At 36.6% G+C, this 26967-nt stretch overlaps 1 protein-coding gene across 4 annotated transcripts in view; it reads left to right on the top strand.

Moving 5' to 3' along the window:
- The window catches only part of LOC150094443 (dynein light chain Tctex-type 5-like), a 145912-nt gene extending 126001 nt beyond the window's left edge, over positions 1-19911 (top strand). For all 4 annotated transcript variants that reach the window (XM_090411747.1, XM_090411745.1, XM_090411746.1 and 1 more), the window contains exon 4: positions 19470-19911. In XM_090411747.1, coding sequence (XP_090267873.1) covers positions 19470-19635 — 166 coding nt within the window. In that variant the 3' untranslated portion in view covers positions 19636-19911. The remainder of the gene's footprint in view (positions 1-19469) is intronic.
- Positions 19912-26967: the final 7056 nt, after the last annotated feature.

Genomic DNA, 26967 nt, shown 5'->3' with positions numbered 1-26967 from the left:
TTACTCACCATTTTCACAATGCCCCCCCCCCCAAAAAAAAATTCAAAATTTCTATTGACCATCATCCCAAAAATCTCTTGGTTCTTCCACTTCTCGAGTATAGTTCCAGCAATACAACCTCCCATTGGTAGATCCCAGATTTAAAGACCTTATAGCTAGTTGCATGAAACTAATATTCCCATTCATTTGCACCCATAATTTGGTAATTAATGTTAGAAATGATAATAATTACAAGAGTTGACTGGTTAACTATAATTTGTTGAGCATAACATGAAATATCAGTATCCAACCTTGTTGCTCCAGGAAGGGGGAATGAATGTAGGAAGACAAGTAGTGTGATAGGAGAGAATGAAAAATATATATATATGAATGAGAAAATAATAGTTGATAGTGTGGAAGGCATGAGTGACTGAAAGTTTAGGAGATGGTTTTGTTTGGAAGAGTGACTGACCTGCAGAGGGAGATAGATGAGTTGAAAGAGGAGGTGGAATATCTTGTGAATGAGAGCAGAAGTATGAAAGATAAAATTAGGAGAATGGAAGAGATAAATGCAAACTGAATCAGAGTAGGGGAGAGAGAGAGAATTTTGGGAGCGTTAGAAGAGGAGAGAAAGGAAACAGTAGAAGAGTGGGAATGAGTGAGAGGTATGGGGGTGCTAGAAGAGGAGAGAATGGAAATAATAGAAGAGAGGGAATGAGAGAGAGGTATGGGAATGCTAGAAGACGAGAGGATGGAAACAGTAGGAGAGACAGAATGAGAGAGGGATATGGAAGTGCTAGAAGTGGAGAAAATGGAAACAGTTGGAGAGAGAGAGGGAATGAGAGAGATGTATGGGAGTGCTAGAAGAGAAGAGAATGGAAACAGTAGGAGAGAGAGGTATGGGAATGCTAGAAGAGAGAATAGCAGTAGAGAAGAGGGAATGAGAGAGACCTATGGGAATGAAAGAAGAGGAGAGAGGGAATGATGAGAGGTATAATGTATGGCAACTCAATGATTCGTGGTGTTCAAGATAGGATGCGTGAGGAGTGTTTGCCAGGAGGAACAATAGAAAGGGTGGCTATGGCAATTAAGAGAGGTGAAAGGGTGGATGAGATGATTGTGATGGTAGGAACAAATGACTTGAGTGGTAATGTAAGTCGGGCAGCGAGAGATATGAGATTTTTGCTTGAGGCTGTATGGAAGAAGACAGAAAGAGGAAAAATAGTGTGCGTGTTGCCTAGGTATGATAATGATGAGCTGAGCAGAAGAGCGGTGATATTGAATGGCATAATAGCGAGAATGTGTGACAAGAGAGGACTGGTATATGTGGATGCTTGGAGTGCGTTTGAGGAAAGAAAAGAATTGTATGCGAGAGACCACTTACATTTGAATGAGGAAGGACGTAGGCATCTGGAGCGATTGCTGATCTGAATGAGTCAGTGTGTCCCAAGGAGGATGATAGCAAGGGTGGCCTCTTGTGGGAATGGATACTTGGGAGAAGGGAAACGACATCAGGACACTGAGCCCAGTGGAGTCTAGAAGGAATAATGCTGGGTATAGAAACAATGGCATGTATATGCTTTATACTAATGCCAGGAGTATCCAGAATAAGGGAGAGGAATTGGTGCCGCAGATAGCATCAACCTGGCCAAAAGTTATTGGGATCACTGAGACGTGGTTGACAGAAGGGGATATAATAACAGGAATAGAAGTCACTGGGTACAGCATTTTTCGTCAGGATAGGAGGGGAAAGCATGGTGGTGGGGTACTGCTTATGATAAGTGATGACCTATGTCCTCTAAGAGAGGCTTTGGAAGGAAATGAGACAAATGATTTTGAGAGCATATGGTGTGAGGTAGAGGTAGGCAAGACAGGTTATTTAGTGGGGTGTTGCTACAGACCCAGGATCACAGAGGATGGGGACCAGGAGATGTTTAGACAGTTAAGTTTGGCAAGTGTAAGAAAAATGACTGTTATGGGAGATTTTAACTACAGTAGTATAAATTGGAGAGAGGATGATGCATGTAGCAATAGGGGAATGAAATTTCTAGAATTCTTGAGGGACAAATGTCTTAGGCAACATGTAACAGAGGGAACAAGAGGTTCAAGAGTTTTGGATTTGGTTATAGCATCAGAAGAGTTGATAATAACTGAGATGACATCTCTCCCACCAGTTGGAGAGAGTGACCATATGGTTTTGACTTGGAAAATGAGACATGCAGGAGTATCAAAGAGACGGGAACTTATGTGGAATGCAGGTGATTATAATAGTCTTAGATGTCAACTTCGTGAAGTTTCATGGAGGGAGGAATTGGAAGGCCGGGATATCATTAGTGCGTGGGAAATTGTGAAAGAATATTTGTTATCAGCAATGGTAAGTTGTACACCACGAGTCAAGAAGAGAACACAATTTGGAGTAAAGTGGATGACAAACAATATTAAACAGGAATTGCATGCAAAAAAGAGGCTGTGGAAGCGATATAAGGAGACAGGTGAAGAGAAGATGCATGAAGAATATAAGACACAGGCCAGACGAGTGACTAGTGTGGTAAGGAAAGCGAAACTGGAATATGAGAGGAGATTGGCCCTAAGATCCAAAGAAAATCCTAGGGAATTTTTTAGCTAGTTTCATTTCCAATACTGGTTTTTAAGTTTGCACTCTTGAAATTGATGGTTTGTTTGTATGATTGGTATGGTTTTTTGGTATGAATAATTTATTGTCTCTGTATTGTATCCAGTTCTACTATGTCCGTCATGGCTGCTGCCAGATCTAACACATTGTCGCCAAAGACTACATTATTTGTAGGATAGGTGAGTATTTCATGGCATGCTACACATCCTTTGGATTAAAAATGTAGCATTTGAGGAATGGAAATGAATATGTGTGCATGAAATGTAGACATTGAGATGTACTCGGTGACATAAGTGTTTTGTTCTCAAGATTCAGCAACAGTGGAGATAGTGCTTCAGAAATATGTTGGGGTCAATTAATGGATGCTTTGACCTTGGGCACTGTGGCTTGAGGGAGATGTTTTTTCTAATGGTTATGATTGCATGTGTGAATGTTGGGTGGAGAGAGAGAGTGAGAGAAATAGAACTGCTGAGTGACAAGATGAAAGGCATGAAGACAGCTGAGGAGGGTGAATGGATAGATTAAGAGAGACTAGAGAGGTTAGCTAGTGCAAAGAAAGCAAGGGAGAGAAGGTGAGAAAATTCTGCACCCACTCTCCCATTCTATGAAAAATTTCTTCCACATAAACTAGTAACAACTTCTGACCAATATGCATGTCTCACTTATATCCTTTCTCCTCCTACTTTTCTTATTCACAAGGCATTGATAATTGCATTCATACCACACATCATACCACACATTCCAAAGACTACTTACCACTTTTGGGAATTAAGATTCACAAAAGTATAAGTAGTATCATAATAGTAGTATACGTAATGGTATCTGGACCCTTTCTAACATATCCTCATTACCATGACAACCAGATGATCAAATCTGTGTGCACTAATCCATGCGAGGCCTAATTAATACCTTATATAATGAAACCATAACCTCTTTCTATTCCTATAATCCAATGTGATGACTTCACGACTTGTGCAGTGTGACTCTGAACTTCAGGGCCTTGTTACCCACCACTCCAAGATCTTTTATCTCCTCTGCTGCCTTCAAAGTTACCCCCACCATTGCAAAGGTGTTTGCATAAGTGATTTTTTCAACTGTAAAATTTCCATCCAGGTGGAGATTTTGCAGTTGCTGATGTGACAGAAACTGAAATCAGAATTTAGTTAAATAAATAGGAGGTGCTCAACATATTGAAAAATATCATTGTGAATACAGCAGTGTGATTGGATAGCATGTTGACCCATGTAATACACTAATGTGCAAGGGAATTGCCATTGCCTATGATGAAGTTCTTCAGCATATGTCTCTGCTGTGGCAAGGCTCCAAGTGAATGGAAAGAAGGTAAGTATAGTTCCATTGCAAAAGGGTGGCTCCAAGACAAAAGTAGCAAATTACAAACCAGTTAACATCTCAGGAATGGTGGTTAAAGTATTGGAAAATTTATTAAAGGCAAAATCGAGCAGTGGGTAGATAGGAATACAATATTCTATGATGGGAAGCATAGTTTTGTAAAAGGTAGGTCATACTGTACTAATTTACTTACATTTTATACTAGAGTGACAGCACAATACTTCAGAACCACAGGAAAACTGTTACATAAGTTATAGCAAATGGGAATGATATGAAGCTGGTAGCATAGAGAGGATGGGAGGGAGCTGACAGACAGACACCAGAAAGCAATATAGTAGAGTATATTTTGGAAAATTATGGAGACAACTACCATGATTGAGTAAAACTTGAGTTTAATATAAACCAAAATCCACATTCGACGTTTCAACCTTTATATCAAGGTCATCTACTTTGATATAAAGGTCGAAACGTCGAATGTGGATTTTGGTTTATATTAAACTAAAGTTTTACTCAAACACAGTAGTTGTCTCCATAATTTTTCAAAATGTATTCAGATCACTGTGTAAGCCTAAAAGAAAGGAAAACAATAGGGTAGAGTGGAATCTAAGAGAATGTGAGTGACTTGTGGAGTGCCTCAGGGTATCAGAGTTTCCTCTGATATAGGGAAAGATTTAAGCGGGGATATTCAGTTGTTTGCTGATGATGCAAAATTGGATAATTTTGTATCAAAACTGGAGAGGGCAATAACTGATAAAGGCCACGTAGGTATCCTGCAGGATGATTTAAATAAATTGGCATTGTGGGCAAAAGGTTATCAATTTAATGTTGCAAAATGTAAGATCATGCACTTCGGATTGAAAAGTTACTGTATATCACATTGATGGTATTCAGAGACCAAGCTGGTAACAGGGCTGTGGAATGCGTCCCTATGAGAATAGATTGAAGGTGTGTGTTCGGGTTTTAAAGTTTGTTAATAGGCAGAAAAAGAGGGTACATGATAGAAATTTTAAGATATTAAAAGGTTTCTCTAAGATTGATACAGAGAAAATTTTTCAGTACATGAATGAATATAGAGAGAGAATGGAGTTTGCCCTGGAAGTTGTATAAGAGTGTAGTTAGCAAGGGTGTGCAGAATTGATTTTTGGAGAGTGGTGAATGTGTAGAAAGTGGATTTACAGAATTAGTTGTGCCTTGACATTGAATGAGTTTAAGGATAGGTATTGTGGGTCTCCTTGCAGTCAGTCTTCTGACTCCTTGGAGATGGATACCCATATAATAATAATAATAATGACTTTTTCACATAACTTAGATTTCATTCTTTATTCTGTATCTGCTGACTTACTTTCAAAGATTATGATCCTCTTTTCTTTTACTGCCTTCTGTATTTTTGAATCAACATTATGAGTTTTTTTTTAATCCTTTTAGCAGCATGACCATGTCTCCTTAGTGAAGTATTGCTTTTAATGTTTTCTTCCCATTTGGCTACTTATTCTCAAAGGATTTGTTTTTTTTTTTCTCTCAACTCTTTCTTTTTTTGCCTTATGCGTAGATAGGGAAGGAATGGGATGACCTGGGATCAAGAGGAAACAGTTGGACTTGAATAGGATTCTAAAATGAATAAGCAGAAAGGGTAATGGCTCCAGTTGAGCATGGAGAAATCACATCAAATGAGTGGTATTAGCGGAACTAGATGTAATGAGCTGTTGTGTTTGTATGCAAATGCTAGAAGTGTAAGAAACAAGGAAGATGAAATTGGTGCATTAATTGAGTCTGTTCACCCAAAAATTGTTGGAATAAGTGAGACATGGTTACAGGAATAGAGATGGAAGGGATGATGTGTTTCGTGAGGAGAGAAAGGGTAAAAAAGGAAGGGAGAGTGCTATTGATGATGGAGAAAGAGTTATGTCCATACAAAGTAGAGATGCAAGAGGAAATAGTGACAGTGGTTTTGAGGCAGTATGGTGTGAGATAGAGCTGAAAATATTTTGTTGGATGTTGTTACAGACCTAGTAATGTGCATGATAGTGACTATAAAATGTATAATCAAATTAGCCAAGGAAATAAGAAAAGGGTGATCGTTATGGGCAATTTTAATTATGGCAATATAGACTGGAATGATGAGATAGCAACTGGAAGTAAAGAATATTAGTTTCTTGTTTTGAGGGAAAACTACCTCGGACAGTATGTAATAGAGGGCACATGAGGATTTGAGGGTCTTGGATTTGATCATCTCATCAGAGGATGTAATTATAAATGAGGTGTCTTATTACCCACAAATTGGTGAGAGTGACCATGAGGTGATTATATGGTTGGTTGCCAGCAGTGTGAAGACCTCTGTGAGAAAGGGGTATATGTGGAACTACAAGGGGAGGGTGATTATGGAGAGCTCAGGAGACAGCTTGCAGGTGTAGCATGGAATAAGGAGTTAGCTGGAAAAGAAATCAATGCAGCTTGGAAGATTTTCAAGAACTATCTAGTAGAAGCATTGCCTAAATGTATTCCAAGGATCAGAAGGTTAAATATGTTAGGTGTGAAATGGATGAATAGAGAGATTAAGCATGTGATACAGAGAAAAAGGGCATTACATTATGGAGAGCATAAGAGAAGTGGTGATAACTAATTCCATGAGGATTGCAAAGACCAGGCAAGGCAGGTGACTTGGTTGGCAAAGGTAGCAAAAGTGAGGTATGAACAGCAGTTAGCTAATGAAGCCAAAAAAATCCTAAGGAGTTCTTTTGATATGTAGCCAGAAAAAAATAAAAAATAAAAAAAAAACGAATGATTATGGAAGGATGACATTGATTTTAGAAAATGGTATAAAGACAGCTGTTGTGGAAGTTATAGTGGAGATACTTAATGAACAGTTCATAAAGGTCTTTCAATCTTGTGAATGTGACTTCATGGAGAGTTTGAGAGCAGTTGATGATGGGGAGGAGAGACTGACTGTAAGTGAGCAAGAGGTGTATAAGGAGTCGAGAAAACTAGATGATAATAGGGCTGTGGGACTTGATAATGTATTATCACGTATTCTGAAGGAATGTGCCAGGGAGTTGATGCCTGTCTTGACATATTTTTTTAATATGAGTCTTGCATTGGTTCAACTTCCTAAGGAGTGGAAGGAGGGCAAGATTGTGCTGCTTCATAAGGGAGGTAATAAACTGAAGCATCAAATTATAGGCCTATCTGTGTGTCAGGTGTTGTGGTTAAGTTGTTGGAGAAGCTTGTAAGAACTAGGATTCAGAAATATACTTACTTATTACAATAACGTGACTGCTTCCTTGGACAGAGAAGAGAGATACACAGTAATATACTTAGATTTTGCAAAGGATTTTGATAGATTACTGCACGATAAGTTGATATTCAAACTAGAGTGGATGGGGTTGGATGTTATATTAGTGCATTCGATTGGAGACTGGCTATCTGATATATCCGATAGCCAGTCTTTGCATCATCTGCAAACAACTGAATATCTCCATCCAAATCTTTGCCAATATCATTAATATACAAGTTAAACAGTAATGGCCCTAAAACAGACCCCTGTTTTATATGGGGGGTAGCTATATCCAGGAAAAGGAAAGTCATTGGTGGTGTACCTCAGGGGTCTGTTTAAGGCCATTACTGTTTAACTTATATATTAATGATATTGGCGAAGATTTGGATGGAGATATTCAGTTGTTTGCAGATGATGCAAAGTTGGGACGAACCATGAAGAGTAGAGAAGATGTTGTGGCCTTACAAGACTCGAATAAATCAAGTGATTGGGCAAGGGAATGGGGATGCAAGTTTGGTGTTGCAAAATGTAAGGTTTTAAAATTTGGCAAACAAAGATGGAATGCAGAATTTATGCTTGGTGAGGGGGATACTGTCGGATGTGGAGGAAACAAGAGAACTTGGAGTGATAGTGGATAAGGATCTGAAATTTAGGGGGCAGATTGTCAAAATTGTGAAGACAACATAAAGACTTCCGGGAATGATGTGGAGGACACTGACTTATAGAAGTAAGGAGATTCTTGTTCCATTGTATAAGGCTTTGATTAGGCCACACATGGACTACTCTGCTCAGATTTGTCACCTGGTTTTCAGAAGGACAATGAGATGTTGGAAATGGTTCAGAGGCGACTGACTAAGGTATTTTCTGACCTATGGAATGTCGAATATGAGGAAAGATTGAGAACATGCAATTTACAGAGACTGGTGGATGGTAAGAAGAGGGGAGATATGATAGAGACCTACAAGTTAGTAAGGGGTTGTTAGTTGTTATAGTATCAATGTTGGAGAGGTTCTACAGAAAACAGTGGGAGATTAGGGGAGAACCAGTGATCATCCCTGGAAACTGTATAAAGAGGGAGTGAGAACAGGTTTTTTGCATTCAGTGTTGTGAATGATTGGAATGCCTTTCCTGTTAGTGTGGTGTCTGCAGAGAATTTGAGTGTGTTAAAGTGCGGTATGATGAGCTGTGTATGATAAAGGATCTCCTAGATGAGGTTTTGACTCCATCGGGTCTTGGGTGATGATGATAATAATTATTATTATATCTATATATTTGACTCTACAGTCAGAATGAGGTTTTATTCCACCCCAAGCGAACAGTTTTTGTTGACTTTTGCATTGTTTGTTTAAAAATTTTTTAAAAAAATAGAAATTTTTATTTCATGAAATAAAAATATCTCCTACTAATATAGCAAATTGTATTCCAGTATAATCATAGTTACAAAATTACAATATTAAAGATTAAAAAAAAAAAAAACTTTTTCATCATCATCAAATTCCTGCCATGTACCCTCAAGGGGTGTACAGGATATGACAGTACTACATGAAAAAATTACATCGTTACTAACTTCCTATCTACAATTTTCCTCCAAATCAGTCTGTTACTTGTCAAGACTCCAACATTATCAGATCTTATATTTCTATCGTCTAAGGCACTTTGTACCGTATCAATCCACCTATATCTTGGTCTTCCTCTGGGTCGTTTTCCTGCCAACCTGGCAGAGAACACTTGTTTTGCTAATCTTTCCTCTCCCATTCTATTTAAGTGACCATACCATCTGAGATTAGCTCTGCTAACGCATTCCTGGATGCTGACAATGTCAAGTTCTTTCCTAATATCCTCATTTTTAATATGATATTGCCATTGATGCCATCTGTTCACGCCTCTAATCTTTCTCAGGACTCTCATATCTGCGGTCTCTAGTCTTTGGTCAAGTGTTTTACTTCTGACCCAGCTCTCAGATCCATAAGTTAAAATTGGTTTGAACACAGTCTTGTATACAACTAATTTAGTGTTCTGACTGATTTCTTTCTTATTCCATATGAATTTATTCAGTTGACTTCCCACGATACCAGCTTTGCTGATTCTGTTGTCTATTTCTATATTTAGTTTACCATCTTCAGTAAAAATTGTGCCTAAGTAGCTGAAATGTTTTACTTGTTCCACAGGTTCTCCATTCACAACACAGTTGACATTTTCAATGATTCTGCCTATTTTAATGTCTTTGTCTTTTTATTGCTAACCTTCATACCATATCTATTACAGCAGCTATTCAATTTAGTCAGAGAATCTTGCAGACTTATAGCGGAATTATTTAGAAGTATAACATCATCCGCATAAAGCAAAGAGCTGACATTAACATCTCCAATTTTGATATCAGGTTTAATACCACATTCCTTCATAATGTGATCCATATAGATAATGAATAACAGAGGGGATAATGTACATCCTTGTCTCACACTAGATTTAACATTAAACCATCTTCCTGTACTTCCTTCAATTCTAACTGCTGACTCACAACTCAAATAAAGACTAAGTATTGCTTGATATAATGCGTCATTGACACCATATAACTGCAGCGTATTGAATAGCTTCTCTCTTGGCACCTTGTCATATGCCTTTTCCAAATCGACAAAACTTAAATACAGATCTTTGTTATATTCCCATGCTTTCTCGACTATTTGTCGTAAAGAGAAGATCTGATCCTGACAGCCTCTATTTGGCCTGAATCCAGCTTGTTCTTCACCCAGCTTTTCTTCCACAATTCTTCTCAACCGTTTCTCAAGTATACTTGCATAGATCTTGCCAGGAACACTCAGTAGGGAAATACCTCTGTAATTCTCACATTCAGTTTTATTTCCCTTTTTATATATGGGTACTATGAGAGCTCTACTCCAATCATCGGGAATTCGTCCTTCTGTCCAGGCTTTCTGAACTATGCAGTGCAGCCACTGTAAGACTCTTATACCACCATACTTCAGCATTTCTGGTCGAATATCATCTACTCCTGCTGCCTTTCCACATTTCAACCCTTTGATGGCTTTTTCTACTTCAAGTATGGATATGTATTCCTGACTGCATGCCTGGTCAGTGTTTTTTATCACTGTGCTGTCATCACTGCTTGTTTCATTTAGCAGTTTTTCAAAGTAATTACTCCATACTTCACGGATATCTTTTTCTCCTGTTTTCATTTCACCTTTATCATCTCTAATTCCTTTTACAGCACTCTTTCCTCCATTCCTAAGCTTCTTCAACAATCTCCAGAATATTTTGCCACCTTCTTGATATTTATTTTCTATATTCTTGCCAAAGTCCTCCCATGACTTTTGTTTAACTAGTTTTACACACTGTTTAGCTTTCTTACATTTGTCTCTGTATTCTGTAAGAGTAAAAGCTGACTTATTTGCCAAGAACTTTTGATATGCTTTCTTCTTTTCCTTCACTGCCTCTTTAACTTCCTGTGTCCACCAGGGAGTTCTGAATTTTTTATCCTTGCACACAACCTCACCACATGCCTCTCTGGCAGAATCAATCAATGTTTCCTTCAGAGTTTGCCACTGAATCTCCAAGGTTTGATTCCTGTTCTCAAACTCTTTCATTTTCTTTTCAATAATATTTCTGTATTTTAGTCTACAGTTCACATCTGAGAGCTGCTCAACTTTTATTCGCTTTAAAACTTTCTTACATGTTATTCTTTTCAATATGAAATTCAATTTTATCCTGCTCAAGACTAAATAGTGATCACTTCCAATTTCAAATCCTCTGTACACTCTGGTGTCCTGCACCAGGGAGAAAACATCACTATCAACAATAACATAGTCAATGAGACTTTTCTTATTCCTAGCCTCTTCTCTCCATGTGAATTTGTGCACATTTTTATGTTGGAACATGGTGTTAGTAATAACCAGTCCATGTCCTGAGCAGAAATCCAACAGATATTTGCCATTATTATTAGCTTTGCTCTTTTCTCCAAATTTTCCCAAAATATTTTTGTATGTCTCACAATCATTTCCTACTCTACTATTTAGATCCCCAACAAGGACCAACTTTTCCTTTTTCATTGTGTCAGTTGCTTTTTCTAAAGCCTCAAAAAATTCCTCCACTTCTACCTTAGTAGAACCTTCTGTGGGACCATAGGCACAAATAAGTCTCATTGTCCAGTTCCCCATTCTCATATTTGCCCACATTACTCTACTTGAGACTGACTGCCATTCAAGAAGATTAGCCTCGTATTTTGTGTTGAATACTATGGCTACTCCTTCTTTTCCTTGATTGTCATTGCCTGAATATAACATTTTGTATTTATTGCTCAGAAAGATCTCACCAGTTTGGTCTTTTTTGTTTCAGTCACCCCTATTATGTCGATCTGGTATTTATCTAATTCCTCAGCTAGCTCCATTTCTTTGCCATTCAGGCTTCTTACGTTGATAGTACCGATCTTTAACTCTGGTGATGTTGAGTTGGGGTTTGTTTTCAGATTTGTTCCAGTAGCTGACTTTTCGCTGTTCGCCCTGGTTCCCTGGCGAAAACAACGGGGGCGTTGTTTAACCGGGCGACGCCCCAGCCGGCATGAAATTTTGTCATGTTGTACCATCATTTTTTATTTTGGTTTAACCAATAAGAATACAATTTGGTCGGCTAAATCCCAAATTGCCAGCCCATCCTCGTTCGTTCAGTATCAAAGTAGATACCCAACATTGTGCACCATGAGAAGGTGAGGATTGGACATTAGGTCAGAAGCCCTGGTCGGTTCTCCGCATTCCTTTAAAGGCTATGTGGAGGTCTCCTCTCAGTTATACAGCTTTGACCCTTAAGCACCCCATGTTTATGGAAATCGATATGAAAAACAAATTGATGATTCCCTTGTAAATATCCGATCCCTAGCATGTGCTTGCTTTGCTGCTGCCTAAACTCAGAACAGCACTGCAGTTCATCCTCGAAAGCAGCTAAACTCTGATTCATTTCAAAGCTTTCATACATATTTTTCTTTTCAGTTTGGTATTCAAATACAGTATACCTTAACTGTCTAAATGATATTCCTTGCCAATGAATGCCTAATCTTACAACTCCTTTTTTTAACTTTCTCTAGCCTGAGGATTCCTTGCCTAATTGTTTATCATACATCTGCTGTCTCTGCCACTCCCTTAATTGTGAAATTTATTCTGCAATGTTTGACTTTTTATTCTCAAAGATTTATTTCTTGTGGTTGAACTACACAAACAATGACATCATCTTCCTTGGGAACTTTAATGCTCTGAACTCCAGCTAGCTGCCATTTTCCAGTTGTACTGATGAAGCTGAAGTGTTTGCTGTAAACAGTGACTAAAAGCAATTTTTTTTTCTCTGTCCAGAATACTAGCAATACTCAAGATCTTTTCTCAATAAGCTGTCGTTTCAAATATGCTGTTGTGGTCACCTCTTCTCTCAGTAACATAGACCATAATCTTGTACAAGTTTCATCTCTAGTGGAATGCTCTTCCCTCAGCAGTTTTAGTGTTGTGTCCTTCATCCCAATTGGGATGAAGGCCTTCTATACCTACTTGCAAAATTTCCACCAAATAGCTAAGCCATGGTTCTCCAAATAGTATGCTAAGGCTTGCAAGTGGCCTGAAACCAAAACATCCAGCTTTATTGTAAGCCTGTCAATATTCAAACCTCCAACAATTGCAAATCAACCATTAACAGATCCATGTCTGACTTTGAAAGAGATAAATACAGAAAACTAAGAAAACTAACCTCTTATACAAATGGAACTCATGCCTTCTGGTCCCTCCCTTTCAAAGGGCATTAGTCATTATTTCTGTGCTCCCATCTTTCTCTCCAACCAATATAGTATTGTAACAACATCTAAAGATGGTAGCAGAGGAGTTATGCCCATCCAAGGTGGAGATATATGGAGCAATTAGAGGCAGTGGTTTTAAAGCAGTAAGCTGGAGATCCACAGGATAAAATATTTAGTTGGGTGCTGTCTTAAACATAGTAATGTGGAGGGCACTGAGAAGGAAATGTATAGGTATAGTAATAAGAAAAAGGTGATTATTATGGGTAATTTTAATTGGGGTAATATAGATTGGAATGAAGAATTCCAATAAATTCAAAAGAGAATGAATCTTAAGCTTTTGAGGAACAGCTACCTTAGTTTAAGAGAGTACATGAGGATCAAGAGTTTTGGATTTCATTATCTCATTAGAGGATGTTATTATCAATGAGGTGTCAAATCTTCCTCCAGTGAAAGTGACCATTAACTGATTGTTTGGATGATTGCCAGTCATATAAGGACTTCTGTGAGAAAGGGATATGTGAAACTATAAGGTAGGTGATTATGATAAACTCAGGAAATGCCTTGCAGCCATGTCAAGGAATAAGGAATTGGATGGAAAGGAGATCAATTTTGCTAGAGACCTGCTTAGAAACTGTCTGACAGAGACATTGTCTGAATGCATTCTCAAGATTAGCGGGCCAAATAGGATAGGTGCAGAATGGATGAATGATTTGAGGCATGCAGTTTGGAAGAAAAGTCACTATGGAGACGGCACAAGATCATTTGTAAAAATGGGATCACTATCTACTTTATTCTCCTGTATGCCCTTCTATTCTGAACCAATGTGAAGATATCATTGTTACAGTAGCATAGTAAATAAATATCTTATTTCTTGTGGATATATGCACATTTCTATTTTGGAATATGGTGTTTGTGTTGACTATTAGATGTACTGAATAAAAATCTAGCAGGCATTTACAATTATTATTAGCTTTGTTCTTTTTTTATAATTTTCTCAAAACATTTTTGTGTTCTGGTATTCATCTCCACTGCTGTTCATATCTCCAACAAAAACCAGCTACTCCTTTTTCTTTGTGTCAGCTACACTTCCCTGTAACTTGAAAAAGTCTTCCACATCTTCCTTAGTAGAATCTTCTGTGGTACCAAAGTGCAAATAAGTCTCATTTTACAGTTTTCCATTTTGAAATTTGTCTGCATCACCCTACCTGAGATAGCCCTCCACTTGAAGAAATTTATCTTTGTGTTTAGTGTTGGGCACTGTAGCTACTCATTCTTTTCCATGCTCATTGTAGCATGAATATAACATCTTATAGTTATTTCTTTATCTGTTTCAGTCTTGTTCATTTTGTAACACCAATCATGTTAACATGATGCTTCTCTAATTCTTCTTTGAGTTCCATTTCTTTTTTAGTAATACTTCTCATATTGTGGTACCTGTCTTCAGTTCTGCTGAGGATGAGTTTGTTTCATGTTCACCCTGGTTCTTTGATGAAAGCAAGTGATGATATCCCAACCAGCATGACATTTCACCTTGCCATTTTTGTTTGTGGTTTAAGTTGATACTGAATACTGTCTAAATAGAAAGTCTGAAATTTCCATCCATGCCCATTCATTTAGTATCCAGGTGGACACCTAAAAACAAGATGTACCATAAAGATATATTTTCACCCTTACGTAGCCTTTAACAAGTTACAGGGATTGGAAAAGACCTAAGTTTGCTTCTTGTCATGATGGGAGAAATCTTTAAATGGGCATTTTCAACTGAAGGTGAGTTACAGTAGTGAACAAATTAATCTGAACAAGCTGAATTTTCTTCAAGTTTTTGGTTTGAATTTTGTTTCACTTCACAATAATTTTGGTTTTAGTTCACTATTTTGGTTGAGTGCAGAGTGTTTTAACTCTCTATGATGTCTATTAATAGTATTATGCATTTTTAATTTTAGTGTAAACAAGTTTACATTCATAGTGTTTTATTCATTTTGTGTAGCTATAAAATGGATACATCTCCAAGAAAGCATTTAAAATTATGTAATCTTTCTCAGCACACATCTGTGACTCAAAGACAAATTGTCAATGAGTGTGGTGTTGGTTTGGGTTCTGTTAATGCTATTTTAAAGAAGTTTAGGGAGACAGGTAACTTTTCTCCTGACAGAAAACAAAAATGTGGATTAAAAAGGAAAATTACACTTACTCAAGATTGTTTACTAGTTAGAAAAAGCAAAATGAATTCAATGATGTCTACTGTTGACTTAAATAGAGATTTGGCAGCTATTGGGATTAATGTTTCTGATATGACAGTCTGTCATAGATTGTTGGAAGCAGGGAGGACTGTCCACAGACCAAAAAAGAAACAACTGTTGATGAAGGCTATGCAAAGAAAGAGGCTCCTTTTGACAAAAGTGTACAAAAATTGAACTGTTGAGAAGTGGAAGGAGGTATATTCTCAGCATATTCTCAGATGAGAGCCATTTCTTTGTCCAAGGAGAGCGAGTAACCTATATTTGCAAATCATCAGCTGAGAAAACTTCTCCCACCCACCTTCAGCGAGCTCCTAAATACTCAGCTAAAAAGATGTTCTGGGGTAGTTTTCCACATGACAGTCCAGGATCACTTGTGCCTGTTGATGGTATGATGAATGAAAAGTATAGTTCGCCCACCGATTAGCGGTCCCTCGACACTTCTGCGCATGTCAGAAAAAGGAGAATCCATTTCGATAATAGGTAATCAATCTGTCTTCTGGGATGTGTTTGTTTATTATTACAGGTCGGAAAATTTAGCTTTTCTTTTATGAACATTGTAGTTTTTAAAGTGTAACTATTTTGCTTGTATAACAGTTGGAAAAATGCATGTAGAGTATTAACAAAATTAAAAAAGGTATAGCATAAAACAAAAATTTAACTAATTATTTTAAAGAAACTTTTCTATAAAATAAAAATAATTATACAGAAAAACAGAATTTTTTTCAAATGAACTTAGATATTCTAAACTTACAGTTGAGAGAACTGAAACACTTTAATGTCCTAAACCAATTATTTATGACTTGTTGTGACTCTTTTAACAAACCCATGCAAAAAAAGGTTGGAAAAAAATACCATTATCAAATCCTTTTAATCTTCATAGTCATCTGAATCAGTGTCCGAATCGCCATCACTTAAACTGATCACCAAAGGTTCGCATAATTCTTCGATAATTCTGTCTCTCTCCCAATACATATTTTTTTTAAATATGTATTGGGAGAGATTGCAATGCTACATTTAATTTTAATTAATTAATTTTGAAATGTGATCTACTAAGGCATTGGTTTTGTAGAGAGGGATTCTCAAATGCTTAAATAACAAGAGTTCAGAATGAATTTTTAATTCTCATCCTTTATTTTAGCCAGTGGCCCTTAAGGTGAAAATTCTTCAAGAAGTATACTAAAGCTGTAGATAAAATGCATATCGCAACTGTCTCAAAGTAACATCTCCAACTTCTTTTTCTGTTTCTATTCAAGATCATAATATCTGCAAATGAAATTATCAACAAATTTAAATTTGGTTTCAGAGGCAAAAGTGAAAACTTTGCTTTATATTATTATTATTATTTTCCTGACCTCTGTGAGTCATAAGATTCATTGCTGTAAGGTCATCCTAGACAACACAAAGTCTACTGTACCACTCTTTAAATTCATCCATGATTTTCGCTTTTACCACTCTATTAGGCCATGTATTCCATGCTCCTAATACTTTTCAAGTAAAAAAAATAAAAAAAAATTGCTTCTTACTCTCTTACTCACTACTTTCTTTCATAACTTCAGGTAGCTCCTTGTTACTTTCCATTGTTCTACCATATGAAAAATATTCTCAGTGTCAGTCCAGTAAGAACCTTTCAGCAGCTTATATGTATCAATTACCCCCCCCCCTTGTCTTCTATCCACCAAACTGCAATGTGCATGTCCTCATTCTATCCTCAAAACTGACACTGTGCAAGCCTGATATCATTTTTGTTATCAAGGTTATTTCATCCCCTTCAAATTCCAATGACCAGATCTGAGTACAGAAATACAGATATGGTCGGATCAAAGCTTTATATGGTAGGACCACTATTTTATAGTGGTCATGTAGTCAATATCATCCTCATTATTGCAATATCTCTCTGAATTTTCTTCACAGCCTTTGCATATGTCCTCTGAACTTCTGTTTAAATTTCTATCTACAATCACCCCAAGATCCCTTTCTTCTTCCACTGCTTCAGTATAATTCCACCAAGTGAGTATGAAGCATCCCAATTGTTGAACCCAAATTTCAGAGTAATACATATTTAGTCACATTAAACTGACATTCCATTCATTTTCCCACCTTTTCAGCCTATTCAAATCCTCTTGAAGAGCCAAAACATCAGCACTATTACTATTAACCATTCCCACCTTCACATCATCTGCAAACTGAATATATCTCCTTGTGGTCCAGTGGCAGTATCATTGACATAAAGATTGAACAGTAATGGTCCTGTACTGAACTGTGGAACTTTACCTGTAATCTTCCTACTCCTAGATACTGTTTCTCCATATACAACTCTCTGATATCTCTCAGAAAGCCAGTTACCAATCCAGTTCACTAACCTGATATCCAAACCAATATGTTGCGACTTAAAAACCCAACGTGTCATGTGACACCCCCTTGTCAGATGCCTTTGCAAAATTCCATCTGTGGATTTTTCTTCTTTAAAACAGTGTATGTCTTATCCTCATCCACTGCTTTTGTTACTCTTTTGTAAAAGGCAACTAGATCACTAAAACAAGAGTGCCCCTTAACAAATTCATGCTGGTCTGCATAATTAATATTACAATACCACCTGGTTTCCAGAGGGATGAATATGTATTGAAGAAGGTCCAGTCATATATGAGGAGAGATTAAGGAAATGCAACTTAGAGAGCCTTGTGAATAGAAGAAGAAGAGGAGATATAATTGAGACATATAAGTTGGTGAGAGGTTGTTAGATTAATGTGGAGAAAATATTTCATAGAGTAGAGGAAAGCAAAGGTAGAACCAGAGGCCATTCATGGAAGCTGTATAAGGAGGGTTTGAGAAGCAGGTTCTTTCCATGGAGAATGATTGGTGAGTGGAATGCATTAACTGAAAGTATAGTGAATGCAGAAACTGTGAATAGGTTTTCAAGGCAAGGCTCAATGATCTTTTGGCACAAGAGAATATAAACTTCCCATGATGAGTCCTTTGAATCCATGGAGATCAGGTATTAATAATAATAATAATAATATTGTCTTCATATGCTCAATTCTGTATATGAGTTTTTACCAATTTCTCCAAATTCTTAACAATCACAGAAGAAATACAAACTGGCATATAGTATGATAACTCCAGTCTATCAACATCCTTATGCAATGGCACTATTTTACCCACCTTCTATTCTTCAGTACTTGCCAAGTTTCACACCACCTGCAAACAACAGCAGGTTAATGGCATATCCCCACACGAAGCCATCCCTGCTATGTTCCTACTTTGCAGTTTTGGTTTCCCTGCCCTAACACATCAATTTGCCCTGAAAATAACAGTCTCTCCAAATGCCTGCCTCCTTCTGTGTTCAAATATAATCCATCTCTTGTGTACAGCTCTCTTATCTAAATCACAGGAAGGCATTTGAGCATTGATCACAAATTCTATCCACCTCTGTTTTTGTGATCTCTACTTTCATGTAACACTTCTACAGTATTGCAAAAAAAAGGACAAAATCAAGGAAAATTCACTCCATGATCTTTTTGTCAGTGAGAGATCAGAAAAATATTGAGTAACATGAATTTCACAAAAAAAGCTTCTGGTTTCAATGATCTCTCTCTCTCTCTCTCTCTCTAGTTGTATTTGGAACTTGCATTCAGAACCTGTTCTCATCATTTTTCACTGATAACATGACTCCTGCAGTTTGTAGTCAGATGTCTAATTTTGAATTCAGTCACTTTTTTCATTTGAAGGAGGCGATGTTTTATCCTTAATTGGTTCTTTTATGCACTCACCTTCTCTGATTTATTAGTGACTTTCTTTCAGTTATAAATCCCATTCCAAGCTCTGCTGTTGTCATTACTTTGTGTGCATGCATGCATGCGCACACACACACTAATAAATAAAAAAAAGATCTTAAGCATATGCTTCTCTGGGACAACGACCAGCATTTTTTGGTATTGTTATGTTGATTGAATTCACTGCAGCGTTATAGTGAGAACCAAATGTACATCTATAGCTGCCCCTGAATCCAAAAATATGAAATTTAGTTTGCCAGAATAGCTTATTCGTTACAAACAAATGTAATATCCAATCTGTTTATTTAATTTGCAGCTTTAGTAGAAGTAATCAGTTATGATATATCCCCACATATAGTTTGTAAGTACTCTGTATGAATAAAGTGATAAATATGTTATTAGTCAATATCAGCTATATTCATTAACTTTTTTCTTCCTTTCATAGGTACAAGTATATTTGTCTAGTCACTATTGGTGAAAAATTTGACCAAGACGTCTTCATTGCTTCTCGATATCTCTGGAATACTGAACATGACACTTTTTCTACTGCATCTTTTGAAACAAGTAATTTCTTTGCTGTAGCAACTGTATATGCTGTTTATCATGAATGATTTTACAAATCCTTTCTGTAGGAATATTTTTCAAATATAAAATAAACATGTTCTCTTTGTTGGATATTGGCACTGAAACTGAAATTACTAGAAACCACTGAATATCTTCGATGCCCTGCAATGTAGGTTTTAAGACTAAAGTAAAGTGTTTGTTAAGGGCATAAAGGTATGCCAGTTGTCATGGCATGCATTTATTTTGGTCAAATATCTTATATTATTCTTAATTTTGCAACTGCAAGATTTTAATTTGTTAATAAACATTCCTTATAATCATATGATCATAGGCTTATATCTGTTCATATTTCGGAAAACATTTACTGTTGTTCATCCAAATTTATATGACCCAGTTTTTTTTTTTTTATTTTTTTATATATATATATATATATATATATATATATATATATATATATATATCTGAGAATAGCCTTCCAGATTTTCAAAATAGAAGAGATGGCCTCTATGAAACTGTTGGGATCACAAGATTAGTAACTATCATTTTGAAACAAGAAAATGTAATAACATAAATCACAAACAAATTCAAATACTTGAACAGACTGACAATGATTTTATAATAAATTACAACAGACAAGAAGTTTTATTCTTATCTTTAACTGCAGCATAATTATAAAACAACAAAAATTACACAATAACCACAATAATAAGGTGACAGCTTCCTTGGACAGGAGAGACAGATACACAGTAGTATACTTATACTTATGCATGATAAGTTGATAGTCAAACTAGAGCAGATGGGGTTGGATATTAGATTAGTGCATTGGATCGGAGACTGGCTATTTGGTAGATATCGGCCAGTTGTGTATTGGTGAGCAATATCCAGGAAGAGGAAAGTCACTCGTCGTGTGCCTCAGGGTTCTGTTTTAGGGCCATTGCTGTTTAACCTCTATATTAATGATATTTGCGAAGATTTGGATGGGAATATTCAGTTGTTTGCAGATGATGCAAAGTTGGGATGAACTATGAAGAGTAGAGAAGATGTCGTGGCCTTACAAGAAGGCTTGAAGAAATTGAGTGAATAGGCATGGAAATGGGGATGCGAGTTCAATGTTGCAAAATGTAAGGTTTTAAAATTTGGGAACAAAGATGGGAAGTAGAATTTATGCTTGGTGGGGAAATATTGTTGGTAGTGGAGGAAATAAGAGATCTTGGGGTGATTGGATAAGGATCTGAAATTTAGGGGACACATTTCCAAAATTGTGAGGATAACACAAAGACTTCTGGGAATGATGTGGAGGACACTGACTTGTAGAAGTAAGGAGATTCTTGTTCCATTGTATAAGGCTTTGATTAGGCCACACATGGACTTCTGTGCATAGATTTGGTCACCTGGTTTTGAGGTTTCACATATTCAGTGTAGGACTGGTGTTCATTAACTTTTTTTTTTTTTTTCACAGAACAACTTGTTTGCCTGGTAAACATCAGCTAAAGATAGAGTTAACAGTTTGTCTTTTGTTGATGTTGACAGATGAGAAATTTTGTTGAGTGGAAAATATGTAGGATTCAGATGATACATCTTCAGAATTCTACCAATAGGTTAGAATTCTGAAAATATATCACATTCAAAGAATCCTTAGCTGTTGAAACATAGGATAATTAAAAACAATTGCTGCATGCTAAAAATTAATATTACAAAATAATATAAAAACTATGTTGGATGTTTACCTAAAATGAGAATATCCCAGACTTTTTTTTTGAGGGGCAGGGTGGAGGAAGAGAGAGAGAGAGAGAGGGGGAGAACTAGGCATAATTATCTGTTGGATTTGATTGGGATTATAACCATTTAATTCCATTAAAGTTTTAATAGTGAGAAGTTCTTGTTGTAAGCATGAGGGAGAGAGAAGCACACATCCTCTCTCTCCCTCTCTCTCTTCATGTAGCTTCCTCGGTGAGAGGATGCAGCACCATGTCCTTCCAGTTCTCTCTCTGTGTTGGTGGCTTTCCTTTTTGTTTCTGCATAGTCATGTGATCCTGTCCATGATCTTGTATCTTCAAACCATGTTTTTTACCTCTTGATCCTTTTCCCAGAATTTTTCCTTCTAAAACTGTTAGTATCCTCTGTCCTGCTGAACTTCTCAGTACATGTCCTGCCAATCTCATCTTTCTCTGGATCATTTCCTGTAATAAAGATCTCTATATTCTCATTCTTTGTAGGACATCTGTATTTGTCATGTGTTCTGTTCTATCCATGAGATTTTCAGAGCTCTCCTATAGCACCACATTTCAAAGGCCATTATCTGTTGTCTTACTCTCTTCTTGAATAAGAAGAGAGTAAGACAACACTTCTCACTTCCATATGTGAAAACTGGCAACACTAATGTTCTTATCATTCTTTTCTTTGTCTCGATACCCACAGAACTTCTGAGCAGATCTTTATTTTTCCAGAAGGCATCTTTAACTATGGCTGTTCTTATTTTTATTTCTTTATCTTGCTTTCCATCTACAGTAAAGTAGGTGCCTAAATATATATATTCTGTTGTATGTTCAATTTTCATATTGTTTGTGAATATTTCTGGCTCGGATCTGTTTTCTTTTGAGATTTTCATAAATTTGGTCTTTTTTGCATTTATATGTAATCCAAAATTTTTACCTTCTTCAATTAGTAGCTGCAGTAATTTGATTAATTTGTTTCTGTTTTCTCCTATTAGAATGGTATCATCAGCATATCTAAGATTGTTGTATTTTATACCATTGATACTAATTCCTATTTTTTTACAGACAAATCGGCCTTCAGGACACACGCAATTTACAGACAAAAAATACAGTTGTTGATGATGATGGGTAATAGATGGCGTTGATGGTAGTAATGTCGTAGTGGAGAGGAAGAGATGTATTTAGCAAAGTAGAGTAGTGTGTCCTCCCACAATGAGTCTTTGGACTCCCTGGAGGTTTCATGTAATAATAATAATAATTTTTCTTTTTCAATCTTTTTCATCACTGTCTCACTATACATATTAAATAAATTTAGTGAAAGGATACAACCTTGTCGAACTCCTCTTTTTATTTTCACTTCAGAAGTCTCAGAGTTAAACAACTGCATTTTCTGTATGGTGTAAATCATTTTTATAATCTTAAGTATATGATCGTCTATGTCTAATTTATCTAATATATTGAATATTTTATTATGTTTTACCTGGTCGAAAGCCTTCTGAAAGTCTATGAAGCATATGGACACACGCAATTTATGGACACGCAAATAGGAATGTAAATGTTCCTATTTCTTTTCAAGTGATCTTTCTATTAGTATTTTTAGTTCCAGGATAGCATTAATGGTTCCCATGCCTCTTCTGAAGCCTTTCTATTGTGCACTCAATTTGCCGATTAAGGTTCTTTCAATTTGTTTGTTAACAATGGTTAAAATAATTTTAGATGCATGGGATATTAGGCTCACAGTCATGTAATCCTCGCAATTTTGTGCATTATTTTTCTTTGGAATTGGTATGCAGATGTTGAAAAAACTTTGGGTAATTCTATTGTTTTATAGATGCACTGGATGGATTCCACTAAATAGTTGTTATTATAGCCAGTCAAAGCTTTCAGCAGCTCAGCTGGGATATTATCGCATCCAGGGATTTATTATTAGGAAGATTTTTAATTATGTGTTGTATCTGCCCGGCCTGGTTGGCCGAGTGGTTAGCATATCTTCTCTCCAGCCAAAAGGCTGCAGGTTTGAATCACGCCATGAGCATGGATGTTTGTGATTGTCTGTGAAAATACTAGTGGTGGACAGTAGATGGCATTGGTGTAGATGATGTGGTTTGTATATGAAGTTGAGTGGAGGAGAAGGAGAACTGTAGAGTAGGTGCCCTTCCTTGATGAGTCTTTGGACTCCCTGGAGGTGTCACGTAATAATTATAATTATAATTATTATTATCATTTGACACCTTGAGAGAGTCCAAGACTCATCGAGGGAGGGCATCTACTCTACAGCTCTCTGTCTCCACCACCAATCCACCAACTACAATGAACCGCAACTACCATCATCATCTACACCAGTGGTCGCCAAAGGGGTCGATATGACATTGTCAGGGGTCGATTTGGGCTCAGGGATCGATTGGGGGTTGACAGAAAAATATAAGACATCATTGTATGGGTAAAATTTAATTTGGTTAACTTGGATTACCTCCATAACAAAAGACATGGAGGTAATGACAACGCAATTAAGAGTGAATCATGGGATCAGTACCTCCATCTTACAGGTCCATGAATAGGACTGTAAGATGGAGTAAGGTCATGAAAATAGTTACTGAGGCCAATCAACTAGGCCAAAATGATGTATTTACCAATAAACGGATGTTGGTGGTTCCTGCTGGCCGGCACAGTGGGAGCAAGAGTGCAACATGTGCATGGTTCTTGTTTACTGATACTTACAACTATTCGATCCCAGTCTCATTTTTGCGCATCGACATACAAGTGAGCATTAATGTTCTAAAATTCATCAACATACATATTATAATTCAATCGTTATTCATTCACGAACTAAACTTCTCTATGTTGAAGAGTTGAGCAGCCATATTAATACCAGTAGTTTATTAATATCACCAGTGATATTAGTAGTAATAGTAGTAGTAATAGTAATATAATAATATATACTATATTATACATACAATAAACACTGTAACTATAAAATAAACAATCTAAAAACTCACATAAGCGTCTTTTTTGCTTGTCCTATTATAATTACATAATAGTAAAATATAGGGGGTCGATAAAAAGTCAAAAAACTCTTGAAGGGGTTGACGGGCAAATAACTTTGGCAACCCCTGATCTACACCAACACCATCTACTGCCCATCATTACCACTAGTATTTTCACAGACAATTACAAACATCCATGCCCATGTCAGGATTCGAACCTGCAGCCCTTTGGCTGGAGAGCAGATATGCTGACCATTCGGTCAACAGGGCCAGCAAAATAATAATCTCCTTTCTTGTCAGTAGAGTGGTATCTGTTGCTACGTTTAACTTAACCACCTAACTGGCCATTATGAATAAAAGATGCATCCTCACACGCTTCGTATCCCTCATATATTTCAATGTAATATCAATGGTATTACAATTTTAATATGCACTTTGCATCCATGATAACCTTGCCGTCTATAGACGTCTTGGCCGGCAGCGTGGGTGAGGTGTCATGAATCAGCTATCATGTTACCATTATCATGATCATAGAGATCTGATAAATATTCCACCCATCTTCCATTTATCTTTTCCTTATCAGTGATTATGTTCCCATCTGTGTCTGTCCTTGATGTGTTATTAGACTGTGTATGTTTTGCTTTTCCATTAAGTTCTTTCACTTTCAGGAATGCTTCTCTGGTTTTGGTCTTAGTTTGTAATTCTTCTATCTTCATGCACTACCTATTTATCGAGTTTTCTTTCAATCTCCTTTATAACTGTTTGATTCTTTTATCCAATATTTTATATCTTAATTTTTCTTCTTCATTTTCATGTTCTTCTATGTTCTTCTTTCATTGATAAGGTCTATTACTTCTAAATTTTATCTATGGTTTTTTCTTTCTTTCTTCATGTTTATTGATGTGATTTTAGCAGATGTTATGATAGCTGCTTGTAGTTTATTCCACTGAGAGGGTTCATTTTCGTTTCGCAACTATGCAAACAGCAGTTCTGAAACATTTTCATTAAATTTTGATTTTAAGCATACATTATGTGTTCTATTAATTAGTGACTTGATAACACCAGTTTTTTGAGAAGTCTGATGATCAGACTTTTTGATAAATGTATCATTTTGATGGATCATGCCTTAAAATTATGGTTGTGGTAAAAGTACTGAAAAAATTGGTCAAAATAAGAATTCAAGAATGGGTGGATAAAAATATGATACTGTATAAGTGGCAACTTGGCTTTGTGAATGGTTGTCATGCCTTAGTAATTCACTATCTTTCTTTAATAAAGTAACAGCCGAGTTGCATAAAGGAAATGGTTACTCGATGATTCTGCTGGATTTTGTAAAGGCATTTAACAGAACTCTGTTATATGGAAGTCTGTTATACAAATTAGAACAAATGGGGATGGATATGACACTGGTTAAGTGGATAAGAGGGTGGCTGCTGGGCAGATATAAAAAAGTGGTATATGGAGGGGCAGAATCAAGGCAAAAACAGGTGACTAGTAGTGTGCCGCAAAGTTCGGTGATGGGACCATTACTGTTTAATTTCTACATAAATGATATAGGAAATAATCATTCATCAACTGAATATTGCCTGAAAGGAAATATTCAGTTGATGATGTGAAATTAGGTAGAGTAATAGTTAATCAAAGCAATGTGGAGAACTTGCAGGACAATTTAAATGAGCTGTCAGTATGGCAAAAGATTAAGTGTTCAGTTTAATGTGGAGAAATGTAAAGTTACGCATTTTGGGATAAATAGATTACAAGCTGTGTATCACATTATTGGTGCTGTACTCCAGGAAATAGATGAAGCTAGAGATTTAGGGGTTGTGGTAGACAGAGAGTTAAAGTTTAGAGGACATATTGCTAAGGTAGCTCATAAGAGTGCTTGACTAGTGAAGAACACATTAACAAGTAGATTAATGTTAATGTGTTGAATGATTATATCATTCAACACATTAACAAGTAGAGATAAGGAAGTTGTTATTCCTCTTTATAAGGCCTTGATACATTCACATCTGGATTACTGTGCTCAAGTCTGGTCTCCTGGATTTCTCGGGGATGAAGAAGTGGTGGAGAAGATTCAGAGGAGTGTGACCAACATGGTGAGTTGTCTTTGGAATGTTTTCTACGAAGGTAGATTGAGGGTGTGTGGATTGCAGAAGTTGGTTCATAGGAGATAAAGTGGAGATATGATAGAAACATTTAAGTTGCTTAAAGCATTTTATATGATTGATGCAGGGGAAATGTTTCAGCCCTTGGCTGGAGGGAGGGCTAGACCAAGGGGTCATCCTTGGAACTTGAATAAAGTGTGGTTAGTAAGGATATGAAGACTGGATTTTTTTCTTCGAAAGTTGTGAATGAGTAGAATGGGTTACTAGAGGCCATTGTGAGTGCTTTATTTGTTAATGGGTTCAAGGAGAGGTATGATAGTTTGGATCTCTTGTGATAAGTCTTTGGACTCCATGGAGATGCCCGTACAATAATAATAATAACAACTTCATTACTGTGGTTATTGTATAATTTTGTTTTGTTTTAATCCATTACTGAAGCATGAACAAACAGAAGTGTTCATGTGAAGTATGGAGATAGATAACTTCACATCAAATTGTTCTAGTATCCTGTAATGCAAAGCACATACTTCCTCTATTATGTGTGTATATTACTATACATCATGGGAAGTGTC

This window comes from Typopeltis vanoorti, chromosome 22, assembly GCF_054136105.1.
Source record: "Typopeltis vanoorti isolate ZY-2024b chromosome 22, IOZ_Tvanoo_1.0, whole genome shotgun sequence".
In the NCBI taxonomy this organism is placed as follows: Eukaryota; Metazoa; Arthropoda; class Arachnida; order Uropygi; family Thelyphonidae; genus Typopeltis; species Typopeltis vanoorti.
Note: the sequence above shows the minus strand (reverse complement) of the source record. Positions and strands in the feature narration are given on the sequence as shown.